The sequence below is a fragment of the Thalassophryne amazonica genome, chromosome 12 (genome assembly GCF_902500255.1).
Source record: "Thalassophryne amazonica chromosome 12, fThaAma1.1, whole genome shotgun sequence".
NCBI lineage: Eukaryota > Metazoa > Chordata > Actinopteri > Batrachoidiformes > Batrachoididae > Thalassophryne > Thalassophryne amazonica.
Window position 1 is genome coordinate 34,825,017 of NC_047114.1, and position 15,654 is coordinate 34,840,670.

General features: G+C 42.0%; 1 protein-coding gene across 3 annotated transcripts in view; it reads right to left on the minus strand.

Annotated features, from left to right (window-relative positions):
- The window catches only part of LOC117521608 (TSC22 domain family protein 2-like), a 72,691-nt gene extending 61,769 nt beyond the window's left edge, over positions 1 to 10,922 (minus strand). Inside the window, exons 1-2 of one of the 3 annotated variants that reach the window (XM_034182938.1) lie at positions 9,752 to 10,922; positions 8,827 to 9,721 (exon numbers count right to left, since the gene is read on the minus strand). In XM_034182938.1, coding sequence (XP_034038829.1) covers positions 8,827 to 9,721; positions 9,752 to 10,550 — 1,694 coding nt within the window. In that variant the 5' untranslated portion in view covers positions 10,551 to 10,922. Of the gene's footprint in view, positions 1 to 8,826 lie in introns of all 3 variants that reach the window. The other 2 variants (XM_034182937.1, XM_034182939.1) reach the window with 2 other exon arrangements.
- Positions 10,923 to 15,654: the final 4,732 nt, after the last annotated feature.

A 15,654-nucleotide genomic window follows, 5' to 3' on the forward strand; every position in this document is an offset into this window, starting at 1 on the left:
GAAGCGGACTTGCCACTTCTGAAAAGCAGCGAAGCAGAGAACCAATAAAGCAGCAGGTCGAAGCACTGCTTCGTTGCTTGAAGAACAGCTGCTACAAAAGCAGCTGATTACAGGTCCGCTGCAGGGTCTGTAATCAATGTAAATTAATGATAATTTTCCCAATAAAACACCCTCAAAAACAACAGCCGCTCCGAAGGACCGATAAGGGTCTCATCAAGCAAAAAGACTATCGATGTCGGTGGATGGAATCATTTCTTAAGGATTCTCGAAAAGAACCGGTTCTCGATACCCATCCCTAGTCTCTAGAAGTTTATTGTTTCACTTCTCTTTGTGGTCTAGCATTTGAAGAACCCCCCCCCCAAAAAAAATATCACACTACATTGTAACATAAAACTGAATAGTTGATGAAAACCATTTCTTAAGAATCACAATATACGTACATTGAATCTGCACTCAAATATGATGATACAAATCATGGCAGGAGATAAGGGTACATACAGTCTTATCTAGGGTTTTTCCTGCATAGCCTCATTAAAAATTTGTGCTGCCTCAAGTCTTCTGCTGGCATCAACACTTGGCTTTGCTCAAAGTAAAGGTTCGGCCAAAAATATTTTAATGACGCCTTCCCGGCCAGGCACAAATGATTCAGTCTTCCTTGTTGTTCAGCAACATTTCTGTTTTTTCGTTTAACATCATCCCAGGCACCCATACACATTTATGCGACCAGCATACACATTGGCAGAACATCTCCACCAGGTTCTGCTGTCAGTTGATGTGGGTCGTGGAATGTATCAGCACAGAACAAAAAGTCCAAACACCATGAAGAAAACATTTTTACAGAAATACATTTGTCACCCAGTAAGTTTTTTCCTCAAAACAGTACATGTTCTTTTGTACAGTGGTGCTTGAAAGTGTGTGCATCCTTGAGCTTTACATGTTTGAAATTTTTAGGACATCAAGAAAAAAAAATAACAAAAATTCAGGCTTTTTATATTAAAATTTCTAAAATGATGCCCTTAAAACTCACAGTGAAAAGTAATCTTGACATCATGAGATAAAATAAAAATGAAAAGCCAGAAAGATTACTTTTCACTGTGAGCTTAAGGGGCATCCTTTTAGTTTTTAATATAAAAGCCTGAATTTTTTTATGTCTTAAAAATTTTCAAAACACTCAAAAATTGACTTTTTTAAAATAACGCTGTCTCCCTTTTGCTCGTTTCTCCTCTGTGCCATAAATTCAGTCACCAGCGTTTCAGGAGAGGAGCTCGACCTGCGATTGGCACCCTGACACTTGCATGACTTTGAGCCGCACACTTGCACGCACTCTGCCGTGCAGGGAAGTAAACTCATTGTAAAATTTGCACAGCTTCGTGCAAGTGAGCAAAGACAATTTTGAAATGTTTAAAATCTCTGTCATGCATTAATTACGTGAACTTCATGTGACTGTTGCACAATCAATTAAAAAAACACAGCATGTGACAGCGAGTGATTGCATCAGCGCACCGCATCACAGCACAGTTCATCTGATAGATTATGATGAGATGTTAAATCTATCAGAAAGATACTTTTACAGCTGCTCATAAGAAGGAATGAACATGCAACTGTTTTACCAAGCCATTACAATATAAACATTACAAATAATTACCTTTTAGACTCTTCCAAATGTGTTCTCCACCTCATGAAGCAGAGGAAAGAGAGAGAGAGAAAAGCTCCGGCTGGAACGGTCTGGAAGCAATTAGAGGTGCTTTCAACAGCCAAACTCAGAGAAAATAGTTAATCCGCTATGAAATAATTATTTTATATACGCAGCATCAGTGGAACAAAGCACGGCATCCAGCTGGATACACAGCGGGTGGGACGACGAAGTGTGCAAAAGTGCAGGGCCAAACGTTGTGCAAGTGTCAGGGCACCTTGTGTGTCTGACCACAGACCGTGTAGGAACCCTTTGAGTGGACAGCATACCACATCACTCCATCTAGAAAGTGCGGAAGAATAAACAGAATTAGTTATCTTATTTTTTTCTTCCAAACTAGGAAGCAAGAGGAAAAAGGGTACTGATACACACCACGTGTTGAATGATTGTGCCCATATGAGATCAGACCACACTGTGTGCATGTTTAAAGAGACACCACCAACTTACTGCATTACTTATTAATTTGACATTTTATATGAATTGGTGTAAGATTTCAGACGAGATGTTCACCAAATAGCAACACTGCCTACAATGATTTTTAATCGATACAGAGTGAGGTTTTATAACATGCTGTAATTTGCGCAAAAACCAAACCAACTTAAAGTTGACTAAACACTGAAGGCAGTCTGGCGTGACACGTCACGCAACTAGGCCAAAAAAAAAAAAAAAGCTCTGAAGAGTAAATTCATTCAACATGAATTACAACAGCTGTGATCCTATTCAAAAACATAATCATGAAAAAGTTTATACTTACTCTCTGGTGTTAAAGTGTTTGATGCAGCTCTCTGCTGCTCACAGATTAAAGCTACTGTATATTAGTTTTTGAACACAGCAGCAAATGCTAGAAGCATCCAATATTAATGTTTTAGCATTTTAAGTATTATTCATGACCCACATATAAATTATAATATCAAATGACATGAAATATAACAAAATAATGTAATATGACATTTGCATCATATTCAACTTTAAATTCAATTGGCTGAAGTTGTGGCTCCTACAACAGATAAGAAACATTACAAATCTTGAATTATTTATTTTATTTTTGGTTTGCTTTAAATTCAAATTCCCAGCCAATTCTGAAGGAGCAAAAAATAAAATAAATAAACTAGATCCAATGCTTGTTTCATTTCAAAAGAGCTACATCCCTACAGCCTTGTGGAAAACGAACACCTTTAATCACATATTTACTTTTGTTTACATTGCCTTTTCAAATATAAAACTACATTTTCTTAGAAACACTTTCATGGCATCATCTGACACACCACCTTTCTACACTTGAGTAGCTCCTGAAAACAGCAGCTCTATATGCACTGAATTTGGTGTTCATGCGAGGTAGAAAAGCTACCACAAGGTGCTGGGACACAGGAATCACATTTTTAGAACCTAGAGCATCCCAGTGGTCAGTGGTCTAATGAATAAATGAACGAAGAGGGATGGGTATTGATAAGATTTTATCGATATCGATGCCATTATCAATTCTGTTTATCGAGCCGATTCCTTATCGATTCCCTTATCGATACCTCGTGAATTTTGTACTGAAAGTATGCTTTACAGGTTTTCTATGTATTTCATTGAGTCTTAAAGTAAATAAATATGAAATTAGTCACTGTATCCTTGATCTCTGGACATAAATAAAAATAAACAAAACACTGTTTCGCTTTGAAGTTATTAATTCAGACTGAATTCTATCATTCTATCTTGACTCGTCAGAGAGCCGCACAGCGTTTGGAGCTGTGTGAACAGAACGGAGGGCGATTCTCATTTCTTTCTCGCAATGAGACAGGACTCCCAGTTAGTAACTTTAATCCACACAAAAGTGAATCACAACTCATATTCAGGGTTGAAAGCGGTGAAAAACAAAAAAGCTGATACCCAGAATTACCGCCCAACTGCACGAAAATGTTTCAATTCTAAAAGCTCTGAAATGCAATCTGGGACTATTCCAGACAATAAACTGGAGTGAGTACAGCATCCACAACTTTCCTTATTAAAATTCATTCCAGTAGTATTCTGCTCTTACTACACTCAACAGAAATATAAACGCAACACTTTTGGTTTTGCTCCCATTTTGTATGAGATGAACTCAAAGATCTAAAACTTTTTCCACAAACACAATATCACCATTTCCCTCAAATATTGTTCACAAACCAGTCTAAATCTGTGATAGTGAGCACTTCTCCTTTGCTGAGATAATCCATCCCACCTCACAGGTGTACCATATCAAGATGCTGATTAGACACCATGATTAGTGCACAGGTGTGCCTTAGACTGCCCACAATAAAAGGCCACTCTGAAAGGTGCAGTTTTATCACACAGCACAATGCCACAGATGTCGCAAGATTTGAGGGAGCGTGCAATTGGCATGCTAACAGCAGGAATGTCAACCAGAGCTGTTGCTCGTGTATTGAATGTTCATTTCTCTACCATAAGTCGTCTCCAAAGGCGTTTCAGAGAATTTGGCAGTACATCCAACCAGTCTCACAACCGCAGACCACGTGTAACCACACCAGCCCAGGACCTCCACATCCAGCACATTCACCTCCAAGACCGTCTTGAGACAAGCCACTCAGACAGCTGCTGAAACAATCGGTTTGCATAACCAAAGAATTTCTGCACAAACTGTCAGAAACCGTCTCAGGGAAGCTCATCTGCATGCTCGTCGTCCTCATCGGGGTCTCGACCTGACTCCAGTTCGTCATCGTAACCGACTTGAGTGGGCAAATGCTCACATTCGCTGGCGTTTGGCACGTTGGAGAGGTGTTCTCTTCACGGATGAATCCCGGTTCACACTGTCCAGGGCAGATGGCAGACAGCGTGTGTGGCGTCGTGTGGGTGAGCGGTTTTCTGATGTCAATGTTGTGGATCGAGTGGCCCATGGTGGCGGTGGGGTTATGGTATGGGCAGGTGTCTGTTCTGGACGAAGAACAGAGGTGCATTTTATTGATGGCATTTTGAATGCACAGAGATACCGTGACGAGATCCTAAGGCCCATTGTTGTGCCATACATCCAAGAACATCACCTCATGTTGCAGCAGGATAATGCACGGCCCCATGTTGCAAGGATCTGTACACAATTTTTGAAGCTGAAAATGTCCCAGTTCTTGCATGGCCGGCATACTCACCAGACATGTCACCCATTGAGCATGTTTGGGATGCTCTGGACCGGCATATACGACAGCGTGTACCAGTTCCTGCCAATATCTAGCAACTTCGCACAGCCATTGAAGAGGAGTGGACCAACATTCCACAGGCTACAATTGACAACCTGATCAACTCTATGCGAAGGAGATGTGTTGCACTGCATGAGGCAAATGGTGGTCACACCAGATACTGACTGGTATCCCCCCCAATAAAACAAAACTGCACCTTTCAGAGTGGCCTTTTATTGTGGACAGTCTAAGGTTACACTTGTTCACTAATCATGGGGTCTAATCAGCATCTTCATATGGCACACCTGTGAGGTGGGATGGATTATCTCAGCAAAGGAGAAGTGCTCACTATCACAGATTTAGACTGGTTTGTGAACAGTATTTGAGGGAAATGGTGATACTGTGTATGTGGAAAAAGTTTTAGATCTTTGAGTTCATCTCATACAAAATGGGAGCAAAACCAAAAGTGTTGCGTTTATATTTTTGTTGAGTGTAGGATGCAGCAGTTTTCTAGTTTGGCAGATAGTTCTGGAGGAAATCACTGAAGACATTAACACACTGAAAATATGGTTTGACCGAAACAAACTCATTAAACTTAAATAAGACAGGGATGAAATGGAGGTGTAAGAGTCACTAGGTGTTCACAGGAAACATTTATTTATTTCTGTATGTATTTATTTATGTTCATTGTTAGTTGCTATTACTTTGTTGTGTTTCTATTCAAGTTCTTTTTGTCTCTTTCTCTAAAATTGTATATAATAATCATTAGATTATTAATATATAAACAAAAATAAATTTAAGAAATATTACAATTTGAAAACAAATGCACCCGAACGTGATGACAGCTGCAACTGCTAAATGCTAACTTTTAACATTGAAAATGCCATAGACATGCTAACGCGTTAGCATCGCTCCTGTTTTTAAGTTATGAAATACATCTATCAACTGTTTCAGAAGACCATAAGAGGTCAGTTTAACATAGAAAAGGTAAATAATACTCACAGACATATGCTCTTTAGGGTTTTAGCGGGGGAAAATTAAGCAAAAGAAAGAAAGAATAAACAAAGCAATCAATCGAAGCATTGCTTCAATCTGCGAACCACTGCTTCGATTGGTTCAAGGTTCAAAGCAAAGCCGCGCTGCAGAAAAGTTGTTTACGGACTCGCTGCATGGTCTGTAATCAATGTAGAGAAATTATCATTTTCCTGACAAACACCCGCCAAAACAACGGCCACTCTGAAGGACCGATAAAAGAATCGTTAAGCACAAAGCTTATTGATATCGGTGGATCGAATAATTTCTTAACGATACCCGAAAGGAACCGGTTCTTGATACCCATCCCTATGAACGAACAACTCCCAAGTCAAGTAGCAGTTAGTTTAATTAACTGTTGTAGGCTTCTGTTTTATCAATTAAACAGGGCACTTTAAATTTTGAGATAATCTGTGAGAATTTCTCAATTATTTCCTTCTTCCTTAAGTACACTCTAAGACAAAAAAAAAAAAAAAAAAGTAAAATTTGTATGAAAATGTGGCATAAACAAGACACCGCTGCCACTACCACCTCAGCCTCATTACAACCCAGTTTAAACCCTGTTATCCCAAATGCATATCAATGTACGGTGCATCCGGAAAGTATTCACAGCGCTTCACTTTTTCCATCTTTTGATATGTTACAGCCTTATTCCAAAATGGATGATATTCAATTTTTTTTTCCTCAAAATTCAATGACAATGTGAAAAAACTTTTAAGATTCTTGCAAATTTATTAAAAATCAAAAAAATTAAGAAATGACATGTACCTAAGTATTCACAGCCTTTACCATGAAGCTCAAAATTGAGCTCAGGTGCATCCTGCTTCCACTGATCATCCTTGAGATGTTTCTACAGCTTAACTGGAGTCCACCTGGGGTAAATTCAGTTGATTGGACATGACTTGGAAAGACACAGTCAAAGGAACTGTATGTACACCCAAAAACAGGATTGTCTCGAGGCACAAATCTGTGGAAGGGTACAGAAACATTTCTACTGCTTTGAAGGTCCCAATGAGCACAGTGGCCTCCATCATCCGTAAAGAGAAGTTCAAATCCACCAGCACTCTTCCTAGAGTTGACCGCCTGTCTAAACTGAGCGATCAGGGGAAAAGGGCCTTAGACAGGGAGGTGACCAAGAACCTGATGGTCACTCTGTCAGAGCTGCAGCATTCCTCTATGGAAAGAGGAGGACCTTCCAGAAGGACAACCATCTAATACTTATGTACATGTGATTTATTAGTTGTTTTTTTTAATAAATTTGCAAAAGAAAAAAAAAAACACTTTTTTCATGTCATTATGGGGTGTTGTGAGTAGAATTTTTAGGGGAAAAAAATTACTCCATTTTGGAATAAGCTTGTAACATAACGAAATGTGGAAAGGTTTAGAGGTGTGAATACTTTCTGGATGCACCGTAAGCTTGAGCCATCGGGCATTTGACAGTTCATAGTGGTAAAATAAAATACTGCCAATCACCTACATGTAAAACAATGCCAATGTTCTGCAATTTGCATGTTTTATCTTTACATTCGGAGACTGAAAATGGAAATCACCGTGAGATTTCAGGCACTTGACCATTTCCACTTCGGACTGTTATAACCACAAATCAAACTAAACACGCAGACTAAAGAAATACAGAAATATTACCTTTCAAAAGAAGAGAATGTCACACTGCCTATCATTTCACAATCTTGTGCTAACACTCTATGCAAATGTGCTTTCACATCTGCGTTTGCAACATACATGGTATATTAAAAATAACTTACATGAACACACACACACATTTTATGTATAATCCTTCAGGTGAATCTGTTGTCTCCTATTATATTAAGTTTTGCTCCCAAAGCCTCATTGCGTAGTATGAGTATAATGTAACAGAAACATAATATGTGAAAGTTAGTAAACAGTTAACACATGGCCCCCATAAAACACTTTCCTGTCTGATGGGGCAATGAGTGGAAATAATGAGATCATTAAATGTGGCAACACAAAACACTGGCCTCTAAGTTTTTAACAATGCAGCTTAAACACAGCAAAAACTAACTTACAAAACCACTCAGAACACAGTACGCTGACCGAGAGGTCAGAAATATTCAGAGGCTGTTAGGATGTTTAGCTAACTCGGCGCACAGCAACAATTAGCAAGAAGCAAGTTTGAATGTTTGCAGCCACGAGGCTGAGAAATGAGTGGAAATGAAGGCTGTTAGATCAACATGAAGACCAGCAGCGTGGGCCAAAAAAAAAAAAAAAATCAACACACCAAATGCAATTACGCACCCTCACATATCTGAATATTTTTAGTAAGTTGTTGGCTATGCTGTGAAAATTGTGGGTGTTTTCCTCAAGTCCTCTAAACTGTAAAACTTTGTAAATTCTAAAGCAAAACAGCAAACATATTTCCTTCCTGCTGTGTATTCCTCTTCTTCAGCCTTCCTCCTCCTCTCCCCATCACCTGTGGACGTGATTAGTTTAAAAAGAAAGTCTGCTGCAGGTTGTATTACAGCTACTCAGCTCAGTGACAAGTGCGTCCTTATGTCAAGTGAAGTGCAAACTGAAATAAGATTTTTCAGTCAGAATTTTTTGGTAGTGACTTAGTGGTTAGCACTGTTGCCTCACAACAAGAAGGTCATGGGATTGATTCCCACCTGTGGTCTTTCTGTGCAGCGTTTGTATGTTCTCCCCCTGTTCACGTGGGTTCTCTCTGGGTGCTCCGGGTTCCTCCCACATCCAAAGACATGCAGGTTAGGTGGTTTGGAAACTTTAAATTGTCTGTTGGTGTGCGTGCGGGTGTGAATGTGTTTGTCTGTCTATATGTGGCCCTGCGACAGACTGTCCAGAGTGTACCCCACCTCACGCCCTATGACTGCTGGGATAGGCCTCGGCTCCCCATGACCCTTAAATGTAGTAAGCGTTGAAGAAGAGTGAGTGGTCAGGAATACAGAGTGTCGTTACCTGTCCTCCTCTCCGTCAACAGGTATGTGGATTCCCAACAGGCTGCTGACGGTCGGATTGGAAAGCTGCAGACTCTCAGGCAACAGAGACTTCCCTGACTCTTTCGCAGAGGTGACAGGGGAATGCATATTGACCAGTCCCACAGACTTCCTCCCGCTGCCATCGTCCACCTGCCCAGCTGCTGGAGGGCCCTGCACCCCCAAAACTCCTAGAGGCAAACTGGAGGCTGTCACATTTGGCATGGCTGCACTGGAGGCACTAAGTACAGCAGTAGGTGCAGTGGCGGAAACACTGGCGCTCACTGTGTACACAGGCACATTTTGGACACCGGAGGATGCAGGCCCGAGGCTGTGGGGTTGCTGCTGTGCATAGGTGGTATACTGACTACCAGTCTGATGCTGCAAAGCGGAGCCTCCAACCAGTGTGGAAAAGCCAGAACCGGCACTCGCTCCACTCTGCTGAACAATCTGTCCAGTAGAAGCAGCTCCCCCTCCTGCTCCAGTAAGATCCCCAATGTGACTTGGCACGGAAGCCCCTCCAGAAACAGGGGTCACAGCTGAAGGGTGTCCTTGCCCCACAGGCTGCATGCCCAGAGAGACGCTGGACACCAGAGGGGACTTACCAGAGGAAAGTCCTGACTGCTGTTGCTGATAGTACTCTGTCTGGTTCTGTAGCAGCCCAGAGGACTGGCTGTTCTGCTGGTGCACCAACGGAAGCTGCTGCTGGGAAGAAGGGTAAGCTGAAGAGGGCACAACAGAGGACTTGTGTATGTGGACACCAGAATGTTGCAGACCGTTCTGTCCAACTAGAGCGCCGCTGGGTGACCCCGAGGGTGGGTTACCTCCCAGTGTTGGCTGCTGGGCTGTGACAGCTGAAGGCTTGCTGCTGGACCCGCTCACAACCTGTTGCCAGCCACTGTAACTTTGATGGTGCATCTGTTGCTGCTGTGATAACGAAGAGTGCGATGTGTCCAGCATGGAGCCCAAACTCTGACCTGAGTGTGTCACCGACGTTACCGCCGATCCTCCTGTAAGGCCGAGCCCACTGTCTCTGTCTGAGATGGGATCCGGGTTTGCACTGGCATGCCGAATACTATCAGTCCTGCTAACTGAGCTCTCAGACTCCTTCTCGTAATACTCCGTGCACATCCATCTGCCTCTTCGAAAAGGTTCTCCAGTACCGTGATCCAGCTTGATGACCCTGAAGCGTGAAGTGCAGCTGGTGTGTAGAGGAGCAGATGTGCTGCTGCTGGCTGCAGCAGGCTGTGATGTGTTCACGGACACGCTGCTTGGACCTCCGGTGGCTGTTGGCGCCGGTTGCTGCTGCACTGTCCCGGCCTGTGTGATCAAGGCTGACACAGGTGTACCTCCAGGCCCCGGCTGCTGCTGCTGAACACCGTGACTGGAGGCTGGCACTCCCACTTTCCGGCTGTCCACGGACGGATTGCTCGCAGACAGCTGGCCGGCTTGAGACGGCGCCTTGACACAGGCTGCCTCCGGCTCTCCAACATTACTCAGAACTTCTTCGGATGAACTTCTGTCACAGAAAGCTTCGAGATCGGCCCGTGACACATCGAAGATTTCCGGAGAACCCTCTCCGGCGCGGGGCTCGTCGGGGTCGTCCAGGCTCTCCGGGCGGTCGGCGGCACCGACCGCCGCCACCTGGGCCTGAGTCACACTTGTGATCTGAAAACAGCTCTTTTTCTTGGTTGGCATTTTCGACATACCGTTTCCAATTCCTGTACGATAATCGATCCGGAGGTTTTGGGTAAATCCCGCTGCAGTCGTGGGACGGCTGTTGTCGCAGAACTTATTTATTTGCTTTTTATCTTTGACTTTCGGAAGGCCCGAGCACTCCGCTCGCCAAGCTAGCTACAGCCTGCTGCTCGCTCCCCTACGTCGGGACGAGGACGTGAAACATATTCTCCCTTCAGACGGACTCTACCGACTCCAAAACATTTAAGAGCGACGCTTAAATTAAAGCTGAACGTCGCAGAGGTAATGAAATTATATTTACTTTTGCACCTACCGAGAAACGGGAACCTAAACAGGAGTGACGTTACGTCTCGGTGCATGTGTCGAACAGCACAACTTCAGATTGGCGGTGCGTTCAAGACAGCTCGGAATTCCAAACGATCGGTGGTTGTTTAACAGCGGACTGGCATCCGGCGTAAGATCCACTTTCGCCACCTACTGCTCCGGAGGAGAAATAGAAGAACGCAGTCTTTTTTTTCGTCTCATTTGTACAACCCCTGGCAAAAATTATGGAATCACCGGCCTCGGAGGATGTTCATTCAGTTAAGTTTGTAGAAAAAAAGCAGATCACAGACATGACACAAAACTAAAGTCATTTCAAATGGCAACTTTCTGGCTTTAAGAAACACTATAAGAAATCAGGAAAAAAAAATTGTGGCAGTCAGTAACGGTTACTTTTTTAGACCAAGCAGAGGAAAAAAATATGGAATCACTCAATTCTGAGGAAAAAATTATGGAATCATGAAAAACAAACGAACACTCCAACACATCACTAGTATTTTGTTGCACCACCTCTGGCTTTTATAACAGCTTGCAGTCTCTGAGGCATGGACTTAATGAGTGACAAACAGTACTCTTCATCAATCTGGCTCCAACTTTCTCTGATTGCTGTTGCCAGATCAGCTTTGCAGATTGGACCCTTGTCATGGACCATTTTCTTCAACTTCCACCAAAGATTTTCAATTGGATTAAGATCTGGACTATTTGTAGGCCATGACATTGACCCTATGTGTCTTTTTGCAAGGAATGTTTTCACAGGTTTTGCTCTATGGCAAGATGCATTATCATCTTGAAAAATTATTTCATCATCCCCAAACATCCTTTCAATTGATGGGATAAGAAAAGTGTCCAAAATATCAACGTAAACTTGTGCATTTATTGATGATGGAATGACAGCCATCTCCCCAGTGCCTTTACCTGACATGCAGCCCCATATCATCAATGACTGTGGAAATTTACATGTTCTCTTCAGGCAGTCATCTTTATAAATCTCATTGGAACGGCACCAAACAAAAGTTCCAGCATCATCACCTTGCCCATTGCAGATTCAAGATTCATCACTGAATATGACTTTCATCCAGTCATCCACAGTCCACGATTGCTTTTCCTTAGCCCACTGTAACCTTGTTTTTTTCTGTTTAGGTGTTAATGATGGCTTTCGTTTAGCTTTTCTGTATGTAAATCCCATTTCCTTTAGGCGGTTTCTTACAGTTCGGTCACAGACGTTGACTCCAGTTTCCTCCCATTCGTTCCTCATTTGTGTTGTTGTGCATTTTCGATTTTTGAGACATATTGCTTTAAGTTTTCTGTCTTGACGCTTTGCTGTCTTCCTTGGTCTACCAGTATGTTTGCCTTTAACAACCTTCCCATGTTGTTTGTATTTGGTCCAGAGTTTAGACACAGCTGACTGTGAACAATCAACATCTTTTGCAACATTGCGTGATGATTTACCCTCTTTTAAGAGTTTGATAATCCTCTCCTTTGTTTCAATTGACATCTCTCGTGTTGGAGCCATGATACATGTCAGTCCACTTGGTGCAACAGCTCTCCAAGGTGTGATCACTCCTTTTTAGATGCAGACTAACGAGCAGATCTGATTTGATGCAGGTGTTAGTTTTGGGGATGAAAATTTACAGGGTGATTCCATAATTTATTCCTCAGAATTGAGTGAGTCCATATTTTTTTCCCTCTGCTTGGTCTAAAAAAGTAACCGTTACTGACTGCCACAATTTTTTTTCCTGATTTCTTATAGTGTTTCTTAAAGCCAGAAAGTTGCCATTTGAAATGACTTTAGTTTTGTGTCATGTCTGTGATCTGCTTTTTTTCTACAAAATTAAACAACTGAAGGAACATCCTCCGAGGCCGGTGATTCCATAATTTTTGCCAGGGGTTGTAGTAAAAACCCCGAACACACAATCAATTGAATTCTAGTTTACTGCTACTCTCCATAAACTATATATCAATTTATTCTTTATTGTCTATTATTTTATATTTATAAAAGCGCCAAATCACAACAACATCGCCCCAAGGCACTTCACACAAAATAATTAAAAAACAATTTAAAATTAATTCAAAAAAATAAATTTAACAACACAATTAAAACGCAAAAATTATAAGAATAAGATTTAAAAAGATTTTTTTTTTTTTTTTTTTTTTTTTTTAAAGTAGAATAACACACTATATTAACCAAAGTACTGATGGAAAAAAGTGTCTTCAGTCTTAACTTGAAAGTCTCCACAGTATCGGACTGTCTTATCAACACTGGTAGCCCGACAACTGGCCCTGAATTGGGCCAGATACTGGCCTCTCTCTCCTAGCCTGTGATTGGTTGGCAGCCAAGACGCTGACGTCAGCCCTTGCATCAGCCTCACATTGATGTGGCACGAGCGCTGCTCTCCTTTTGGTTGTTTAGAAGTGGGAAATCTCACTCCAAAATGGAGGCCAGTATCGGCCCAATTCCTAGGTTGCCGGTTGTCGGGCTACGACACTAGGAGACCATTCCACAACACTGGGGCACGATAAGAAAAGGCTCTTTATCCGACAGACTTTTCTTTATCCTCGGGACACAAAGCAGTCCTGCATCAGATGAGCGCAAAGCACGGGACGGCACATAGGGTTTAATTAGATCAGCCAAGTAGGTCGATTCCAGTCCATGAACAATTTTATAGGCTAATAACAGAACCTTGAAGTCTGATCTCACAGAGACAGGTAGCCAGTGGAGGGATGCCAGAACAGGTGTAATATGGTCAAACTTTCTGCTCAGTGTCAAACGACTGGCAGCAGCATTCTGAACTAATTCAAGATCCCTGATACTGGACTGTATGTTAGGTAGAAGTATAACTTATCTGATGGCTTCAGAAATGGTGTATTTCACCATATCTGTTTTGAATCTATGTGGATGATGTTCAAGAAACTCGGTACGTTAAAGGTTAATTTTGTTAATGAATCATCTCATGTATGCGGATGACTTCATGCTCGTGTTTCCATCAATGTCATTGCTGTTGTCTGTCCAGAGTATGATATGGCAGCATAGGGAGAGCTATGCTATGGGCAGTTCTAGTGATCATGTGAATCTTGCACTTTTTAAGACTTTTACTCTTCACTATACACCTGAAAACTGTGGTGGAACTACAAAGCAGAGTCCCATTGAAAGGTGGTTGCAGCATATAACATGTGCTTGTATAGAGCCTAGGAACTACAGTGTGAGTTTGATGTTTGTGTGCTGACGTTCATTCATCCATTTCTCATGTTTATATTTTGTGTCAGGGAGCTGAAACCAACGCTTTGAGATCGGAAAGGGGAAAATCCGACATATGAGTTGTTTCTTGAACGCAGCGTAAACGTCAGTGTTGCCAGATTGCAAGACAGAAACGAGCCATTTATGATAATAAAATTAAATTAAATAAAAAGAAGCCCAAAATAAGCAACCTCCTGAAAGTGTTCAATTTAACCTTTTTGTGATTCCGTATAGTTTTTTTTTGTTGTTGTTGTTTGTTTGTTTTGTTTTTGCAACTACTACTAATAATAATAATTAACTATTTGTGTTGTCCCTACAGAAAGTTTGGATCTTGTGTCTGTAGGAGATAATGAAAATAAAGCAATCACTCTTCATTTTCTTGTTGGTTTACCCATTACATTTTATTATATTAATAAAATACGGCCTCAACATTAACAAATTTATTTTTGTGCAAATGGCTCAATTATTTATTTATTTTGGGGAGGGGAAGATGCTGCAAATTTAGTAATATTCTTTTATAAGTTTTACTGAGTTATTTTTCTTTGAGAATAGGTATGTGAGCAGATGGTTTGTGTGCTCCTCATGTAAACACAATGTGCATGTTTCATGTTTACTGGACCTGTAACCTTTGCATCGTTCACCACCTGAGAGAGGATCTGTATCTGTGTGTGCCGTGCACGCGTGTGTTTAAATAAAATCTCTCTCTTAGCTCCCAGAGGGTTGGCTTGTGTGTTCCTCAGTCCCAGGTCCTTGGGCCTGGGAGTTTGAGGGTTGTGCACAGTATCTTAGCTGTTTTTCTGGACAGAGACCTCTGATGTTGTGCCTGGAATCTCCTGGAGCCACTCTTCCAGTTTGGGGGTTAGAGCTCCAAGTGGTCCTTCAGCCTTTGGTACTTCTCGATTTTCTCATGCTCCTTCTTTCTGATGTTGATGTCAGCTGGGATTGCCACATCGATCACAACTGCAGCCTTCTTTCCCCTGTCAACCACCATTATGTCTAGTTGGTTGGCCAGCAGCTGCTTGGAATTTGAAGTCCCACAGGACCTTAGCCCTGTTGTTCTCAACCAGCTTTGGTGGCATCTCCCATCGGGACTTGGGGACTTCTAATCTGTATGTGACACAGATGTTCCTGTACACTATTCCTGACACTTGGTTGTGCTTCTTAGTGTACGCTGTTCCAGCTTGCATCCTATGTACTGGACTGTCTCTGGAGCACATTTGCACAGCCTGCAACTTGGGTCCTGTCGGCTGTGGTAGACTCCTGCCTCTATGGATCTGGTGCTTAGGGCTTGTTCTTGTGCTGCCATGATCAGAGCCTCTGTGCTGTCCTTTAGACCAGCCTTTTCTAGCCACTGGTAGGTCTTCAGCCACTTCCTCTATCTGTCGATGGTACAGCCCATGGAAGGGCTTGGTCTTCCATGATGGCTGGTGGTGATAATTATTTTATAGTAAAAACAAATAAAACAACTTATGTAACGTCAATTTGAAACCGTTGTTTTAAGTGGTTTTCGAACCGTTGTGCTCAAAAATTAAGGACTTTACAACATTCTCTCTAACT